The 19,721-nt window shown below is 38.3% G+C and overlaps 1 protein-coding gene across 1 annotated transcript in view; it reads left to right on the forward strand.

Annotated features, from left to right (window-relative positions):
• The window catches only part of LOC114048438, a 56,279-nt gene that overhangs the window by 18,632 nt on the left and 17,926 nt on the right, over positions 1–19,721 (forward strand). The window contains exons 4-7 of the mRNA XM_027869333.1: positions 3,362–3,409; positions 3,444–3,644; positions 10,310–10,377; positions 18,842–18,916. Of these exons, the coding sequence (XP_027725134.1) occupies positions 3,362–3,409; positions 3,444–3,644; positions 10,310–10,377; positions 18,842–18,916 (392 nt within the window). The remainder of the gene's footprint in view (positions 1–3,361; positions 3,410–3,443; positions 3,645–10,309; positions 10,378–18,841; positions 18,917–19,721) is intronic.

Raw genomic sequence — 19,721 nt, forward strand, 5'->3', positions numbered from 1 at the left:
TGACTAATGTGAAAATATGTTTGGTAGGAATGTATATGTAGAGCCTATATCAGATTGCATGTTGTCTTGGGGAGGGAGATGGGGAGGGAGGGGGAGAAAATTTAAAACTCAAAAGCTTATGGAAGTGAATGTTGAAAACTAAAAATAATTAATAAAAAAATATATACAGCTTTGTCATACTCCTTTCCCAATCTTAAACCAACCATTTGATACATGTTTGGTTCCAACTGTTGCTTTTTGGCCCACATACAAGTTCCTCAGGAGACAAGTAAGATAATATGGCACCCCGTCTCTTTGAGGACTTGACACATTTTGTTATGATCCACAGAGTCAAAGGCTTTAATGTAGTCAATGAAGCAGAAATAGGTCTTTTTCAGGAACTCTCTTGCTTTCTCCATAATCCATCGAATGTTGGCAATTTGATGTCTAGTTCCTCTGCCCCTTTGAAAACCAGCCTGCTCTTCTGGTAATTCTCAGTTCACATATTGCCGAAGCCTTAAGCATAATATTGCTGGCTTGTGAAATGAATGTACTTGTTTGGTAATCTGAACATTTTTTTGGCCTTCTTTAGGACTGGGATATAAATTGATTTTTTCCAATCCAGTGGCCACTGTTGTGTTTTCCAAATTTGCTGGCATATTGAATGCAGCACTTTAACACCATCATCTTTTAAGATTTTAAATGACTCAGCTCGAATTCCATCACCTCCACTAGCCTTATTGTTAGCAATACTTCCTAAGGTCCACTTGACTTAATTCTCCAGGATGTATGGCCCTAGATCGGTAAGCACATCATTGTGGTTATTGATGATGTTAAGATCTTTCTTGTATAGTTCTTCAGTATATTCTTGCCACCTCTTCTTAATCTTTTCTGCTTTTGTTAAATCACTACTATTTTAAATCCCAACTAAAATCCTATCTTTTACAGGAAGCCTTTCCATTCCCTTTTTTATATTATTATTATTTTTAGGCAATTGGGGTTAAGTGACTTGCCCAGGGTCACACAGCTAGTAAGTGTCATGTGTTTGGTCTGAGGCCAGATTTGAACTCAGGTCTTCCTGACTTCAGGGCTGGTGCTCTATCCACTGCGCCACCGAGTTGCCTCCCCCCATTCCCTCTTAATTCTAGTGCCTTCCTTCTATAAATTATTTCCTGTTTATCTTGTATATAACTTGTTTGTGTATATTTGCATGTTGTATCTCCCATTTAGATTGTGAGCTCTTTGCGGTCAGGGACTATCTTTTGCTTCTTTTTGTATCTCCAGAGTTTTAGCATAGTGTCTATCACATAAAAGGCACTTAATAAACATTTATTGATTATTTATCTATTCTCCATCTGTTGTTTTGCCCCCTTTTCTTCTTTACTTCATTCATACTTTTTTCTCCTTCCTTTCTCTCCCTTTCTTTTTCTTGCTTCATTTCTTCTCTCTAGTCCTTTCTTTTTTGCTTTTTGTTTTTTTTTCCTGGATCTCTCCCCATTTTCTCACTTCTTTCCAGGGCTGAATCCTGGCTCTGCTCATAACTACCAGTGTAACCTTGGAAAAAGTACTTCTCTTCTCTGGATTCCAGTTTCTCATCATAAAATGAGGGGGTTGGATTTCATGTATAATATATATGCATAGAGTATACATATGTATGTGTATACACACACACACACACACACACACACACACACACACAAAATCAGTCAGTCCTCAACTTTCATGGAAGTATTGTTCCTAGAAAATGGTGACAAAGTAAAAAATCTGAATGTTAACACATTAAACCTATAGAAAATTGGGAGCTGTTCCAATGATCACCAAAAATTGTAATTTTTCACTAGAGATTGCTGAAAATATACTTTTCTGCATATAATTCTTTATAACAAAACATTTATTCTGATAACATGCACTTTTCCTAACATAGTAGCCATGAAATAACCCATAAAATGCATTACATAAAAAAAATTGGTAATATGTAAAACATTTTTTCTCACTAGAATTCTGTGACCTTTTGCTAACATCTCAATCTTTAAAAAAATTGATTTCAGACAATATTCACCTTTCATAACATATAAAAGCTATAGTACCATTAATAGTATACAGCAAATAAAATTTTTTAAAACTAAAACATTTTTTAACCTGAGTCTTACCTTCCACTGCATCAGATGGCGGTGTGACAATTTTGTACTGTATACAGTACTATACTGCTAAAAACCTCTCTACTTTGGCTGCCCTCTGAAAACTAAGAGCAGTTGCTGGAACTTTAGTTGCTGCTGTCTGAGACTGGCAAGGCCTCCACATTGCCTCTGACACTCTGTCCTTCACAGCGAGGGGATGTGCCAGCTTGAAATAATCTACCATAGAAATTTGCTTCCTGTGCCATATGTGTTCCTTAAAGGAGTCCAGGACAATAGCCTGCATGAAGTTCATCTAACAGTTTTATTTTCTCACCAAGCTGCATCACAGACTTTGCATCCTTGGGCTTAGAACCTAAAGGACTTGAACTATGATTTAACTTAAAACTTGAGTTTTAAAGGCAAACAATGAAAATGTGCAACCAATGCACAGGAAGCTCTTTATAACAGTAGGGTAAACAAGACCAGTGAAGTGCCTCCTAGAATGCCAGCTGCTCCACAAAATTGTGGGAGATGAGCCTCTGATTTTTTTCTCTACTGGGGGTGCCACAAATGTGCCTGGTTGCCAACAGGAAAGTAAAAATGAGGTGGCTAATAAAATCATGCAAATGCTTGAAGTTGTGAAAGTTAAACACAAGAATGTTGAGGATTGACTGCTTATATATTATATGTATGTATATATATATATCCACACACAGATATAGATATGAAATGTACACACATATGTATATGAGCGTATGTGTGTGTATATAGAGTATATATATAGTGTATATAGCCGTTCAATGTTCTTCCTCAGCTCCAACTCCATGTATGCATGTTATGTATATATACACGTACATATATGTGCATATGTATAATACACACACACAAGGGCTTTTAACTTGGGGTTCTTGAGTTTGCTTTAAAAATAAATTGATACTTCAATTATTATTGATTTCCTTTGTAATACCATGAATTTTGTTTTATGCATTTGAAAATATTATTCTGAGGTTTCCACAGGCTTCCTCAGACTGCCCAAGGGTTACCAGATAAGAAAAAGGTGAAGAATCTCTGGATTCCAGCTCTAATCTTCCATCCTTATGTTTCTCCTCCCCCTCCCCTTCTTCTTCTTCTCTTCCTCTCCTTTCTTCTTTCTCCCCCTCTCCTGTCCTTTCTCTCTCTCTTTCACTCTGTCTCTCTCTCTCTCTCCTGCTCCTTCTTTCCCGTTCTTCCCTTTTCCCCTCTCTCCAATCCCCACTCCGGTTCAGATTGCGCTGGGCCTCCGGTCTGCCAGAGGGCGCTCTCTTTCGCGTCCTGTCGGAGGGACTGCTGTAAGGCGCCCGTCTCCAGGAGCAACGGAGCCGGAGTCCAGAGTACCGAGCCGGAACAGGAACCGGAAGCTGGGCCGGAGCCGGAAGCGGCTGCGGGAGGGGTGGGGGGCGGGAGCAGCGCTGGGGCCTGGACCGCAGCGGCGGCCCCTGGGTGAGAGTGGAGTATCGCGCAGCGGGAGGCTTGGAGCTGGACGCCCGGCAGCGCCACCTCCCAGCTCCGGTAAGTGCAGCCCCCTCCTCCCTGAGACAGACCTCCCTCTCCAGGACGCGGCCTCGCCCCTAGGCTCGACCTGCGCCTGGAGCTTCGGCGCCGGCAGGCCTCGGGCCTCCCCTTCCCGACACCCCCAGCCCCACGTCCTCCGCTTTTGTTTTTTAGCTCCTTCGGGTGCTCCGGCCATGGGGGCCGGAGCTCCTTCTCCCCCACCCTCAGACCCCGAGCCGCAGCTGCTCCTTCTGTGTCCCCCTTTCCCCTCGGCCCCATCCTTCCCGGCCTCGACCCCCTCCTTCGCCCTCTGGTGTTTTCTCTCCTTTCCCTTCCTTGCTTTTCTGCATTCACTCCGTGCCGTACCTGCTGCTTCTCTCCGTCCTCGTCTCCATCCCCTTCTCGGCCTTCTCCCATCTCCCCTCTCCTCCTCCCCACTATCGTTTCCCCCTCCTCTTTTACTGCTTCTTTTCTCTCTCTCTCCCTTCTTTTCACCTCATTTTCTCTCCTTCCCTATTTTCTCGATTTTTTCTTTGCTCCTTCCCTTGTCTCCCCTCTTTTTACGCTCAGTACCTTTCTCACCTGCCCCTCTTTATCCCACACTTTCTCTGCTTTTTGCTTTGTTCCCCTCAGTCATTTCTTCTCTTCCCCTTCTCTCCTACTCCGTAGCTCACAGGATCGTTGTGAGGAAAGCACAAAGCGATATAACAACGTGAGTTTTAATAGTAACAATATTTCAATAAAACGGTGATCTCATCAGTGTGTAGACCGCCTCCACAAGTGATGGTTGACTCCCCTCCATTTCTCATCTTGTGCGTTTCTCGTTTGTCTTTTTGTAAATCTGCTGTAGAAAACAACTCACATTAGTGATACTTTTAATGTTCATCTCTGTTTCAAAGATGAGGATATTGAAGTTCAGATAGGTGAAACGATTTTCAACACAGTGAAGACCTTTTCTGTGCTGATTTTAATATTTTACAAATAGCAATTTACTCCTGCATCCTGTAACCCCTTGCCTTACTGTCATTAGCGGCTCATCTTTTTTTTATCATAGGTATCCTTGGTGATGATTTTTATATTACTTCCCCAAAGTAAGTCATTAATAACTCGCTATAACACTACTTGCACCAACCTGTCATTACATGACTCTTTGCCAGATTTGTGATTCTTAATGAAATTGTGATGTTCCATGAATCCCAGATATAATAGCACTAAGAAAACTTTACTGTTAAGAAGATAGATGGTTTTTGAAGCAGAGACCAGCTTGGAAACCTGATGTTTAAAGAATTATTCATTTCCCTAAATTCGGATCTGCTGCATTTGATCTAAACCATTCTTCAATAGAATAAATGAAAAAAAAAACTGATTAAGAGCTGGCTAGTAGATGTCAGGCTCTGTGCTAAGTGCTATTAAGTGCTACTCTCTATGCCAAAACTGGGGACAGCAATGAAAAGCAAAGACAGTCTCTGACTTAGGGGAATTTACATTCTAATGGGTGGAGATGATTCTTGGGGGAGTAGAGGCACATGAGAGGCATTTTGTTTATGTTGAATTGATAATGATTCCAGAACTGGAGGGGGTGAGGGAGAGGAAAGTGTGCACTCATAACAGTTGAGAAGTTGTGGAGGACAGAGTTGGGGAGTAAGGAGGGAAGTTAAGTCAGTCTCAGGGCTTTCCTGAAGTAGAGGGCCAGTAGAACAGTCACCAATCTAGAAGGGGAGGGAAAAGCAGAAGTGAGAGGAGCTGGGGGATGGAGGCGAGATAAAATTCAGTGATGAATCACTCAACAGGTATTAAGGGTTTATGCAGGCTTATGTAAGAAGATTCACAGAAAAAGCAAAAGTTCCTGCCCTTAAGGAAGGTAACTTGAGGGAATGGCATGAGCAGCTTGGGTGTCTGGGAGGGGATAGGACTAGGAAAGGCCTGCTGAAGGAGGTAGCACTTGAGCTGAATCTTAAAGGAAGCCAGAGATTCTAAGAGTCCAAGCTTGGGAGAGAAAGTATGCCAGTCATTGAGAACAACCATTGCAAAGGCATGGGGATGGAAGATGGAGGAATAGCAAGTACACCAGTATGGCTGAATCATAGAGTGCTTGGAAGAAGGAGAATGAAGAACATTGGAAAGATAGGAAGGGGCTCAGTTGTAAAGAGATTTAATTGCCAAAGTGCTTTATAGTTGTTCCTGGAGGTAATAGAAGGCCACTGGAGGTTATTGAGTAAGAGGTTGACATAGTCACAGTAACATCACTTGGGCACCTCGGTGGAGTGAGGAGAGATGTGTGAAGCTGAAAGACCAATTAGAAGGCTATTGCAGTGATCCAGGTGAGAGGTGATTTGGACCTGAACTAAAGTAGTAGTTACGTGATTTGAAAGAAGGACTCATATGAGAGAGATGTTTTAAAGAAAGAATTAAAAGATATGGCAACTAATTATATATATGAAGTAAGCTATAGAGAAGTATTAAGGATGACACTGAGATTTTAAACCTGGGTGACTGGAAAGATGATGGTGTTCTTCACAGTGGTAGAGAAGTTCAGAAGAGGGGAAGGTAGGAGGAGGAGATGATAAGTCTTATTTTGAACATGTGGAGTTTGAGATGCCCATGGAACATTCAGTTTGAGGTGTCCAAGAGACAGTTGGTGTTACAAAACTGAAGCTTAGAAGAGAAACTAGAGATGGATATCTGCATCTCAGAATCATGTGCAGAAAGATAGTTATTAAACTCATAGAAACCAGTAAGATCAAGTGAGAGAGTTTAGAAAGAAGAAGAGAGGACAATACCTTGGAGACACCTACAATTAGTGGGCATAATTTGGATCAAGATTCAGTTAAAGAAGTAGAGGTCAGACAGTAGGAAGAGAACCATCCTCTCTAGTCACAAAAAAACCTAGAGAGGAAAAGCATCCATCTGGGAAGGGTTCTTTAACTTTTTTATGTTGTGGAACCTTTTGGCAGTCTGATGAAATCTGTATCCCTTTTCAAAATAATGTTTTTAAATGCTTAAAGAATACATAGTATTACAAAAGAAGCCAATTATATTTAAATACAGTTAACAAAATTTAAAAAAAAATTCATAGAACCCCTGATATAGGATAAGGTGGTCACTATCAAATGCTGCAGAGAGGATAAGAAGGTTGAGAATGGAGATCAAATAAGAGGATGGGTAAGTTTGGAGAATTAGTTTGAGTTGGATGATGAGGTTAAGAAGCCAGATTTCAGAGGTTTTAGAAAGTGAGAGTAGAGGAAGTGAAAGTACCAATTGTAGATGGTTTTTTTAGGGTTGAACCCTCCTGGCTGTAGTAGCTTGTCTGCAAAGGGGCTGTGGAGCTGTCTAGAGAGGAGGGAGTATCAGTTTGGGAGCTGAAAGGGGCCTCAGAAGCTCTTGAATGGAACCCCCTCATTTTATAGATGAAAAAAATAGGCCCCAGCGAGAGATGGTAACTTGCTAGGTCACAGTGTCAGATTTCAAATTTGAACCAAGGTCCTCTTAACTTCAGAGCCAAGTGCTCTTTCCACACTCCAATTTATTGTCCATCTGTAGCATTTGTCCACTATCTTTCTATCCGTTTGTCTATGTACACATGTAACTTTTTGGGAAATGTGTTCAACATCTACTTCATTTGGTTGGCTAGACTGACTCTTTTCAAACAATTATGTATTTCATTGAAGAAGCTTTGTAGTGTCTGAATTAAAATAATTATTTCCCTATTAACCTTTCTTTTCATTTTCTCCCATTCTTTTCCCTTCTTTTTCTTTTCCACATTGTCTTCCTCTCCCTTCTTGCCTCTTTGTGACATCTGGCCTCCTTGAGAGGTGCTGACAAGTACTTAACTTGGATTGCTATCATCTCCTTCCTGTCTGCAGAGATATGGAAAGGCTCTTGGACTTCTCTAGACTTAGTAGAACATAGTGCACATAGTAGGCACTTAATAAATGTCTTGTTGGTTGACTGACTGACTTGGTTCTGACCTGCAGTAGAAACTAGAGGCCTTAGGAGATTGGTCTGTCCTATTTTAGATTCACGTTGGGAGGCACAAGTGTAGTGGAAGGAATAAAGTCATAGAATTTAAAGCTAAAATAGACCTCAAAGGTCATCTAATCTAGAGGTTCTCAGTTTTGGGGTTAAGCCCTTTCCCCTATTTTGAATCCAAATGTGAATTCATAATTAAGTAAACATAGCTTCTACAGTTGGGATAAATGTCTTACAATATATACATTACTATTTAAATTTCATTAATATATAAATTAACTTAAAAGTATTGTATTCATTATATATTTGTTCAGTCATGTAATATTAATAGTACAACTATTGTTATGTCAGGTCCAGGAAATTTTTTGTTAAAAAAGATAAAAAAGAGTTCAAAGCACATGCCTCTAATCCCTACTACCAGTTAGGTTCAGGCTGGTGGGTCTTTTGAGATCAGGAGTTCTGACCTGCAGTGGGCTCAAGCTCTTTCAGTGTCTGTATTAAATCCTCAGTAAGCCCCCAGTAGGGAGGAGGCCACCAGGTTGCCTGAGTAGGGATGAACTAGCCCATATTGGAAACAAAACAGGTCAGAGTTTCTGTGCCTGTCATTAGTGGTGAACGGCTGCTGCATTTCCAGCCTGGATGTGATAGGGAGATCTCATCTCAAAGAGGGGGAGGGGAAGGGAGGAATTCTGACATTCAAAAGTAGTTTGGGAACCATTCATTTTATAGATAAAGAAACTGAAACAAAAAGAGATTATGACTTGCCCAGGGTCGCATAAGTAGCAAATAGCAGGTCCTTGGATTTGAATCCAGATCCTTTGACTCTGAATCTAGTGTTCTTTTCATTAGATTCAGAAAACTTGTTTCTCAGGTTTTTCGAAAACTCTAGTTCTTGTTCTGTTAGCTATTCGTTAAGTGACTGGGACTGTCACCTAATTTATTTCCCTTAGTCTTAATGTCCTTGTCTGTCAATAGAGGTGATAATCCTCGCGCAGCCAATTACAAGATTGTCAAGGAAAGCTTTATGGAGTAGGTTATACTGGACTTATATTCTGAATTGGGGAGGGAGCTTGGGCAGTGCATTTTGAAAAGTTCAAAGGGCATGAATATTACACCAGGGCCTGAAATTAAGATATGCTCAAGAAGGAATGTCATAAAATGAAAGTCAGTCTAATAATAGTAAAGAAGGGGAGAAACTGGTGTAGTGGCTGTACTCTTTTCGTGATTGGAGAAGCTTGGGGCTGGCCAGGAGTGCATAAAGGGGAACACTATAGAAGCAGTCAGTGTGAGCCTGCTTTGTTTCCTGTAGCTGTAAGATATTGAACAGTTAACCCAGAGATGTAAACAAATCTACCTTGGATCTTTGAAGACTCCACTGGACCATCTTTTTAACACCTCTTGTCGTACCCTAGGGTTTGCTTGAAAGACAAGGGTGGAGGGAGACTTCTGCCTGCTTTCTTACCAAAAGGGAGGAGAGAAATCCAGCAGCAGCATCTTCAGGAATAAAAGGTATAAAAGGTTTGAGCTAGGTTGATTTTTGCTGAAATAATAAAATTAAAATATCAGTGAAAGGGAAATGTTAGGAAGCATCAAGGCCTACTAGCCCAGTCTATATTTTCTATTGAAGGTCAGTGTTCCCTTCAAAGACATCCAAAAGCCCTGGAATGGGTGCCATTTCAATTTAGTTTAATTCAACAAATATTTACTAAGTACCTGCAGTGTTCAAAGCACTGGGTATGAAGACAAAAAAGAAGAAGAAAAACAATCAATAGCATGTTATACTTAGGGGATAGATTGGGCTGGGAATAGGGATGGACTTAGGATTTCATTGGTCTAGCCAGCTCCTGAGTGAGAAAGCTCCTTCTGCCAACACAGCTGGGCAACTTCTCTGCAACTAAAGTCTAGAGAGCTACCTACAGCCCTGAGAGATTAAGTGATTCACCCGGTCATAAAACCAGTATGGATCAAAGATGCCATATCTACTATGTCCCACTGCCTCTCCATACTTATACCAAGTACCAGTGGGTACTGCCATCTTTCCTTCCTCATGATCAAATCCACTTTGCCACTGGGTGTATGTCCATCAGCTCCCCTGTGGCTTAGTTCATTGGTAACTTTCAGGATCAAAGTGCTCCTTCTTGGCCAACCTGTGTGTATTCTGTCTTAAAAGAATAGAAGTTCCTTTACCTAAGGTAATCCACATGGAAAGGCTGACAGGCTGGACAGCTTTGAAAGTTACATGTTGAATTTATGTGCTTAAAAAGAAAAGTAAGCTGGACATAATAGAGATTTGTCCTTCTTTTCTGTTTTGCCTTGCATATGAAAATACTTACTTTCAACAAATAAAATAAAAATTTAAAAAAAGAATGTAAGCTCCTTGTGGGCCAGAACTGTCTTTGCATTTCTATCCCCAGTGCTTAGCACTTAGTAGGTGCTTAATAAATGCTTATTCATTCTGTGCACCTCAGTTCTTTCAAAGCTGGTATCCTCCTATTTAAAATGACTTAATTTACCTTGTAGCTTATAAATGGAGTTTTTGTATAATCTGTGGATTTTAATTTGACTGTTTCCCTATTACAATGCTTAATTAAAAATTGACTGTCATTGGTAGGAAACCTAGCTTTGTTGGGGAAATTTTCTCTTTTCAAATGGTGGTATGAAAATATTTAATCATTTTGATCCTGAAGGCAAATAACCTGAATTAATTGTTGTAGGATTTAAAAATGTCTTCGTGGGTCAAGGTTAACAGAGGACAAACTCAAAGATGTGCTGCAGATAAAAGGTGAGGTAAAATATCCCCTAAATATTTGTGTTAGCTGTATTTCATTAGAGTTTCAGCAGGTTAGTCAAATTAGATGAAATTGTCAATATTGTTTTCTGGAGTTGTTCACTAATATTTAGTTGTGAAGGCTTTCCCTAGAAAAAGTCGTCATCGAAGGAAGGACTTAGTGTTTGTGTTAGTGTATAAAAGTCTTTGAATATGCCAGTGTTTCATTTCAAATAGTCACATTTGGCAACCTCAGCTCTTCAGAGCCTGGTCACCATAGATGTCACAAATTCCATTACTAAAACTTAGACATTTTTCTCCTAGAACCCCTCAGAACCTATTTTTAGAGACAGTTCTTACACGTTTACTTATCTAGTTTCCAAGCCCCCTATAGATTATTCATACTTTGAAAGATCTCTTGATTTACCTTGCAACAAAGCAGATTGCAACTTCAGTTGTATTGAAAATTCAGTTAACATGAAATACTTTGTCTCTTTATGGTGCTGGATAAACAAACTGTCTTCTGTATATGAATCATATTTGTTAATCCCTTTCAACAGATGCATCTATTCTAGAAAATTTTGACAGATTTCACTTTTATAAAATAGTTCTTATTTAAATTTTTCAGAATGACTGATTGTGCTTTGGGTTTTTCCTGATTGTGGCAATGATAGTATAGCAGATTGGCATGAAAACTGCGGTAATACAACTTAAAGATAGCCAAAGACTCCATACCACTTCTTTAAATAGTATTTATTTTAAATACCAGTCAAAATTTAGTTTATTATTTGTAATCCTTGTCATTTTAATGAAGTAAATTGATTTCCTAATGGTCAGTCAACCATCAGTGTAAATTAAAATAAAAATTACTTTAAAATTAGGTGCTGTGTTTTATATTCGTGTGATTGTACTTCATTAAAGTGGGATTTCCTTGCTGTAGATACTCCCTCCACAGATTTGCAGATCACAACTCCTCTATACCTTAGATCAGTTTGGTGAGTTGCCTTAGCTGAAAAATTCATCCATTGGCCTGGAGGCTAATCTGGTCATCAAGGCTGGTCCTCTGAGTTCTCTTAACCTTTCCTTCTTGAGAAGACCTGCCGTAGCTCATGCTTTGTTTGCTTTGCTTTTTAGAACCCACTGTTGTGTCCATACCTGTAAACCTCAGGTTCTGCAATGTCACCGGAAGATCTAGGTTCTAATAGTGCAGTTGTTAACCAGCTATGTGACTTTGGGCAAGGTACTTACCCTTTCTGGACCTTAGTATCCTCATATATAAAAATAAAATTAGATGTTCGGACTAAGTGACTATGGTTAGTATTATTACGTTTTCTCAAAATAGAATCATAGGTTACCTAATAGTAGCTGAGAGCTTATGGTATGTAGAAGTAGTACCTGCTGTTATGGTCTGTAGTTTAGGATGCTTTGTCAGAGAAGGAAAGGGTGGGCTCAGGACACTAGTGAGCAATAAGTCCCTGAATTCTAGAACCTCTATCTGAAAAATGATAGCTGTGAAATCAAGCATCTTCTTTAGTTTCATAAATCTTGTAAATATGTCTGATAAGAGACATCTGGGGGAAATTTTTACCAAATTTTTTTCTTCATTGGTATAACTTAAACAAGGGTTTTTTTTTTAAAGTCTGTTTCTGTTAATACTGAAGGAACACCTCAGTAAATGGAGTGTGACCATACAGCTGTCATTCCAATATGTGATTCAAAGAATTTGATTCTCAGATAAAAAAAATTTTCAGTCTTACTATCTAGTTGAAGCTTTTCATTAATTCTCTTTGGACCCTGAGTTAACTGTCTGGAACCTTAAAGATTGAGAGTAGCCTGCATATGCAAAGGTGGCACTTGTGTTGTCCTTGTTTGGTATAGAAAAATATCACTGTCTCATTACATTTTAGTGTCATTTCTTTTTATCATTCTTCAGAGACAGTGATGATTGTCACTTGAATTTTCTGTAACTCTTTAAAGATGTTATTTTTACCACTTTGGTTTTTTGCTGCTTCTATGGGTTTCATATTTCCTATGCCTTGCAGAAGTTTCCAGCATTGTTCTTTGTGTTTGGAGTTCTCATTAGTTTCCATCTAGAACAGAATTTGCACAATTTCCCTTAATTTTTATTTTGATTTGGCTTGAAAATTTTGAGTATATTTTGTGTGCTGTTTTGAAAGGAAAGATTTTGACGGGCCATCTTTAGACAAATAGGCATGGAGGTGATTGATATTTAGGCAAAGAGGTCTCGAAGCAGTCCTGAACTTGGAATCAGGAAGGTCTGCATTGGAATTCTGCCTCAAATGGTGTTACTTACTTTCCCCACCCCCCAGTTTTCTCATTTGTATAATTGGGGAAATAATAGCCCTTATTTCCAGGATTGTCATGAGACTATGGATAATATGCAACGCATTTTGCAAACCTTAAAGTGCAATATAAATGCTAGCCATTATTTATGTGCTACTTGTTCTGTTATTTAAAACTTGAAACCCTCTTTGAACCTAATCTTTATGGCAACCCTGTGAGGTAGGGAACATGCAGGATTCCACAGTCATGAATGAACCTAAATACAGAGAATTATTGAAAAATTGCCACATTGCAAGTGATATGTGTAGAGACTCTGGCTCTGGTTCTTCTATTAGCTGTGACCTAGGATAACAGTATAGTGGAAAGGGGCCTGCATCTAAATCAGTAGCCTTTGGCTTAAAACCTACCTCTGCTGCTTATTAACTGTAGGACCTTGGGGAAGTTACGGCCTTTCTCTTGGCCTCAGTTTCCTCATCTGTAAAAGGAAGAGGGTTGAACTAAATATTTGATCATTACCTTTGAAATTCTATGATCCCATTATCTCTCTAGGCCTCAGTTTCTTTATCTATATAAAAAATATCATTAAGGCTGTCCAACTAAAACTTTATATTTAGGCTACTGTGGTTGATAATAAGTTGGTCTATTTTTCAAAGAGCATTTGAAAGTTAAACACTTGGTTCTGTTATTTGCGTTCCTGATGCTTTGGATTATTTCAAGATGAACCATTTAAAATTTGTCATTTGAGTAACTTTAGCATTTTACTAGATTTGGACAATACAACAAACTCTTCTTTCCAGTTTTTGTCAGCTAATTCAAATTTCTCTCGAGAAGTATTAAAATTCAAATTGTTTTCAGTAAAACCAGAAACAACGATGATAGTTTTAAGAGTGGATTTCTAAAAAATCTTTTAAGTTTTAAAATTTCTCCCCAGGGGGTCACATGATGAGGATTTAATAGATTATTTAATAAGTTGGGGGTAATTGACATGTAACGTTAAAAGTGTTAAAATATTTTCTCAATGTTGCTAAAGTCTTTTGGGTGACAGATCTTTTTAGAAACTTGTCTATACATATAATTGTGGGTATGGTACTTTGGTAGATCTTTTAATAAATTTTTGCTTGAAATTACAATGGTTAGATAAAGACAAATAGGAAACCAAAATCCTTTCTACACAGTCACTTAAGCAAGTACATTTTAATATTAAATAGCCTCTTATACCTTTTAACAGATTTAAAGAGAAATCAATAGCTTGGCTTCATTCTTAGGGTTGCTGGAACAGTTTATTAATTGGTTCATTCTGCAATATGAACTTTGGTTTACTGTAATTAATGAACCAGTTCTTAAGCTTAAATCACATTTCACACCTGCAAATTGATGTTGTAGAGTAAAACTTCTTTGTATTTCTTCCAGAATCCTAGGTAGTTGTCTACTGACTGCTTTTCAGAGCCCTTGACCTTGAATATGCCATGCTTCCTTTTGACCTGTTCTGTCTGTTGTCCAGCTGGTTGAGGTGTGCTAAGAGCCCAGAAGGAGTCCATTTGTGCTTTAGTGAGTTGTTTTTTCTTCAGTAGCTTAGTCAGAGTAACCATTGGATATAACTAGTTCTTAGCAGGTTTTCCATTACATGCCTTTATAGCTCTAGCATTGCTTAAAATAAATGGCTTGGGCGGGCCAAAAAAACGTCCCCTCCAGTTAGGAGGTGTTTGAGGTAAAGCATTATGTTTGTGGGTGACACTAGATATTCTATTTCTTTGCCAGGTAGTTGTATCTTGAGGTTTCCTTTCTTTTGCTGGACTGTTGGGTTCCAGATATCCTGCTGTTTTTCTCCTTGGAGCCGGCTGGCTTTCTTGGCATCAGTCAGGCTTATTTGCTAGGAAGCTCTGTAAGGCAAATGCAGTTTTCTTTTGACTTATGCACCTCGAACCATCTGCTAATGCCTTCTCTTGGTCTTCAGACTTGGCTGCTGTAATCAAGAGAAGGGCTGAATCAAGCATCTGTGCTTATCTTTTTTGTAGAAGAATATGTTTCCCAGGCACTCTTTAACCCTGTCGGTCCAAATTGCCGATAGGAATTCTCATTTTGTTCTTTTTCCATTCAGATAACAGTTTGGAGTAGGCATTTTCTTAGTTTCACTTGTTTCTTTGTTCAGTTTAAGCTGTTGGTTTGTCTAGTTAATTGAAGTTGAATTCAGTCCAACAAAATCAAATGTACTGTATACCAAACATTAAGATCTACAAATATTTATTAAATAGGTACTTTAAAATTTTTTTTAAATTCAGAATTTTAAACGACAAAAAAGAGCATTGCCATATACATAGCAGAACACAAAAAATGATTCTACATGAAACTGAATCTCCATTTCATACTGCTTACTTTAAAAATATATATGAATTTTATACATTACTTTCAAAACTGTCCTGCTTGTTTGTCTTTCCTTCTGAACTTCTTTATGTGCTTTTCTTTTTATTTAAAGAAATGTTTCAGTGGCCCTCCTTTTTTGAGCATTACTATTGCTACCCCTCCCCACTTTACCCCCATTTAAAATTGAGAGAAAGGAAAGGAAGAAAAATATCCTTTGTAGCAAATATATATAGTTGAGAAAAGTGAATCTGCACAACAGCCATGTCCCCAAATGTACACGTCTCTTTCTGCATCTTGTGTCTGTCACCTCTCTATCAGGAGGTGGGTATCCTCAAAGGAACAGCTTTGTGCTAGGTGCTAGGGATACAAACACAAAAGTAGACCCTCTCTCAATGAGCTTTCAGTTTGTTAGGGAAAGCAACATGTCCACATATAAGTAAACTGAAAATGTGTATAAAACAACTACTGATTAGTAGGTTGTGGGAAAGCATTGCCAGCTGAGGCTATGGGCTGGAGTGGCCCTGGAGCTGAGCTTTGTAGGAAGCTAAAGTGGAGTCCATTCCAGGCATAGAGGACAGCTTGTGCAAAGGCATGAAGACTAGAGACAGAATGTCCTAGACAGGGTACAGCAAGGAGGCTAATTTGGAGTGCTTTTGGAGGGGAATAAGATGTAATAAGCTTGGAATAGTAAGGCAGGGGCCAAATAGATTAAAAACAAAACAAAACAAGATGAGGGATTTGTATGTTGTATTTTGTCCTCCAAGCAATAGACAGTCACCGAAGTTTGGGGAGCCGGAGAGTGAGAGACCTGTGCTTTAGAAGTGTCTCTTTGATAGCTCTGTGGAGGATGGATCAGAGAGGGGAGGGACGTAAGGCATGGTCAATTAGGAAGCCTTTGACCATTGTGCTAGGTCTGGAGCTGCTAGACATTTGGAGATTATGCTTTATTAGGTGGGATGTGTTGTATACAGATAACTAATATAAAATAATGCATAATAAGTAAATAGAAAGAAATGCAATCTTGTATAGTGGATAGAGTGCCAGATTTGGAAGTCAGGAAGACCAACTGACGTGGGCAAGGCCGCTAATCTCTTTGAGCTTCTGGTACCTCCCTAAGACTTACTTTCAAAATATAGACTCTATAATCAGTGGGAGTTTCAGTGGACTTAGGTACATTAGAAAAATTGCAAAGTACTATATGAGACTTAGATAGATGAAGGTTATTAACTGACTGAATAGACCCCCAATGCACTGTTGAATGTAGGAGATGCTTAATAAATGTTTGAATTTGAGTTGGAGGAGGTGGCATTTGAGTTGGATTTTAAAAGAAATTCTGTAGAAGAAAAAAGGTCATTTCAGGCATGAGGAAGAGCATGAAAATAATTTCTAGTGGAAAGATGTGGTCTATAAAATGGGAGCCTAAGGAAGCTTTGTTCTGACCCTCAGGGGTATGTGATCAACCAGTGAAAGGTGAGAAGACAGATTGCATTACATCTTTCTTAAATAGCCAATAGCTCGTCTCCAACACAACTAACTTTTCCTCCATACTCCCTTACTTGTCACTCTGACCTCTTCTGTACAAGCTCCCAACCTCCCAGCTATTCACAGCAGCAGGTTCAGAAGTACCATTGGAAAGCCTTACAGTGGGTTCCCCCAAACATTACCTTACTCCTACCCTCTGGATTACCTCATCGATGGGGACAGAGTGCTCCTGGGCAGTGATAGATGAATTAAAGACCTGCCTCTCTCCTTTTTCATTTTGGATCAAAATATAAATAGTACTCAGTATCAGTAGACTTTTAATTCATGAATCTCTTACTTTGACAGCTCTCATTTTCTTTTTTTTTAAATTTATTTTGAATTATCAACAATCACTTCCATAAGCTTTTGAGTTTTAAATTTTTCTCCCCCTCCCTCCCCAGTCTGATATAGGCTATACATATACATTCCTTTTAAACCTATTTTCACATTAGTGATGTCGTAAGTAAGAATTAAAACCAATAGGAAGAAACACCAGAAAGAGGAAACAGAATACAACAGAAGAAAAAAAATAGCGAATATTATGCTTCCATCTGCATTCAAACTCATAGTTCTTTCTTCTTTGTGGATAGCATTTTTCATCACGAGGCCTTTGGAGATGTTTTAGATCCTTGTATTGCTGAGAAGGGTTAAGTTTATCACTATTAGTCATCACACAACGTGGACGGCTCTCATTTTCTAGTCAGATTTTTTTTTTAAGTAGAGAAGCTAGTATTAACTGATTAATTTCAAGTGAACCTTTATTATGTCATAGGATAAGCAGGAATGAATGATATTCATCTCAGATAACATTACATTATCTCTGTCTTCCTCCCCCCAACCTCTCTTTTAGACTGAACATGGAAGGGCACCCACATTCTTCCTTTCTCTCGGATTCACATCCTCAAAGTCAGCAGTTCCTCACTCACTCCGTACATCCAGTCAGTTACCAACTCTTTGTCATCCCTATTGCTATAAATTCTCTTGTAGCTATATTTTTGCCTCTACTAACACAGTTATTACTCAGGTCCTCATCAATACACCTGAACTATTAAAATAACCTCCTAATTGGTCTCCTGGCCTCAAGTCTCTCACCTCTCCAATCTAAAGCTGCCAGAGTGATTTTTCTAAAGTGCAGGTCTGACCAAGTCAGCCCTCAATTCAACTCCAGTGGTTTTTTATTGATTCTAGCATCAAATATTATTTCATCCACTTTAAATTTCTATTTTTTATATTTTATAATGTATATAATTATTAGTACATGTGTATAATTTATGAAGAAGTAATATACACATTGGGATTCATGCTGATACTTCTTTTGTTAATGAAAAAAAGTTTAGAGACCACTTAGAGCAAAAGGTGTCAAACTCATTGCTGAGCTGGAGGCTTCAACCAGATTAAAATGTAATTAGGAAATGTTTAGCAGAATAAAATAAAAGTATAGTATAACATAGGTAACATTAATTTGTGGTTTTCTAAGTCAATATACTGGAGACAGGGGTCTCTTTCAGTTTGAGTTTGACACTACTAATTTAGAGGATGGGGATACATTGGGAGGACCTTGAATACCAAGCTAAAGTTTGAACTTTAATGTTAGTGTATCATTCTTTAAGATTTTGGAATTTTTGGTGGACTTGGGTACTTTCATAGGGTATTAAAATTTAAACGTTCTTTTAAAAACTGATACTCAAGTCCCCTGGTCTGTACCAAGACATAAACAGTACTTAGCATTAATAGGCTTTTAATTCTTGTATATCTACCTTTCACAGTTTTCATCGCCAATGTCAGATACCTTTTCCAAGTAAATAAAATAGTGTTAATTAATTTAGCTGAACCTTTACTAGTATAGTAGTTCTGGTGCAACTAGTAGAAAATATTAGCCAAATTTTTGTGCGGGGAAAGCACATCTTATTACCAGTATTGTGCTTGATTATTTTTAGGGTAGTTAGTTTGAGGGAAATCAGATCAGTCTGGAATTTCTATTGTTGATTCTCAAAGCAACTTTTTGGTGAGTTGCAAAGATTCATAAAATTTACCTGATACATCTTCTTGCTTATGATAAATTCACTAAAGCACTTGTATAAATATAGTAGAACTAAAATAAAAAGGAATGTAAAAGGAAGAACTTGAATAATTTTTATTTTAATCTTCAGAGATAACTATTTTTGGAAAATTCAACTTGTAGCTTTGGATCTGTGATTTCATTGTATGTATTAGAGATGGTAAAAACCAATATGTTTAGGTAAAATGCCTTTCTGTGTGTAACTTTGCATTTATTATATTTGTATATTTTTAGCATAAACCCTTATAAACCTCATCTGATCATTTCTCCTGGAGATGGTCACATAAAAGAAAGTGAAGACACTAAAAGGTAAAGTTTTTACCAAAATGGTAGAATGTGCTCAAGGTTTTAGAAATTTCTTATATGTCTTAATGTCTACTCTGTTTTGGTTGTAATTAATGATAGTACTAGCTGCTTATATGGTAAATAGCTTGGGTTAAATTCATCATATCAACAACTGAATGCTAATGAAAGCAAAAGGAGAAAGTTTCAAATGGTGATATCCTGATTTAATTTTGCCTCAGTGAACCACTTTGTCTTTTGGCCTGCAATAACTAAAACATAACTTTTGGAATAAATGAAGTGGAAGAGTTGAACAGATACTTATAACCTGTGTCTAAATTTTAATCTATATTAATGGGCAGAGTTAGAGGTAACTGTGAGGTTTCCAGTATGTCTGGAAGAATGTTGGTGCCAGTACAAAAGCAAGGAACTTAGGATTTGCACAGTGCCTTACATAGAGCAGGTTTCATATGAATGAATAGATAGTTTGTGAGAGATGATAAGGTTGATAAAGTGTCAGTGGAGTAGCTGTGTAAAGGTATTCATCAAGGAGTTAGAAATGTAGAACTAAAGTATGGGGAGAAGTAGACTTGGAAATCAGCGTGTTAGACGTGGTAATTGAAGCTGTGGGATTTTATGAAATCACGATGGAACAGAAGGAGAAAAGAGGGCAGAGAACAGAACCTTAGGAAATACCTGCTTTGTCATGGAAAGAAAGAAATTTCAAAAATGGGGAGTGGTAAGTTGTATCAAATATTGCAGAATGAAAACCTTTTTGAAAAAGCACCTTTTTTAGGTAAATGGTGAGAAAGGAAGTTTAGAAGTTTGCTGA

Source organism: Vombatus ursinus, unplaced genomic scaffold (assembly GCF_900497805.2).
Source record: "Vombatus ursinus unplaced genomic scaffold, bare-nosed wombat genome assembly UNPS02014793.1, whole genome shotgun sequence".
NCBI lineage: Eukaryota > Metazoa > Chordata > Mammalia > Diprotodontia > Vombatidae > Vombatus > Vombatus ursinus.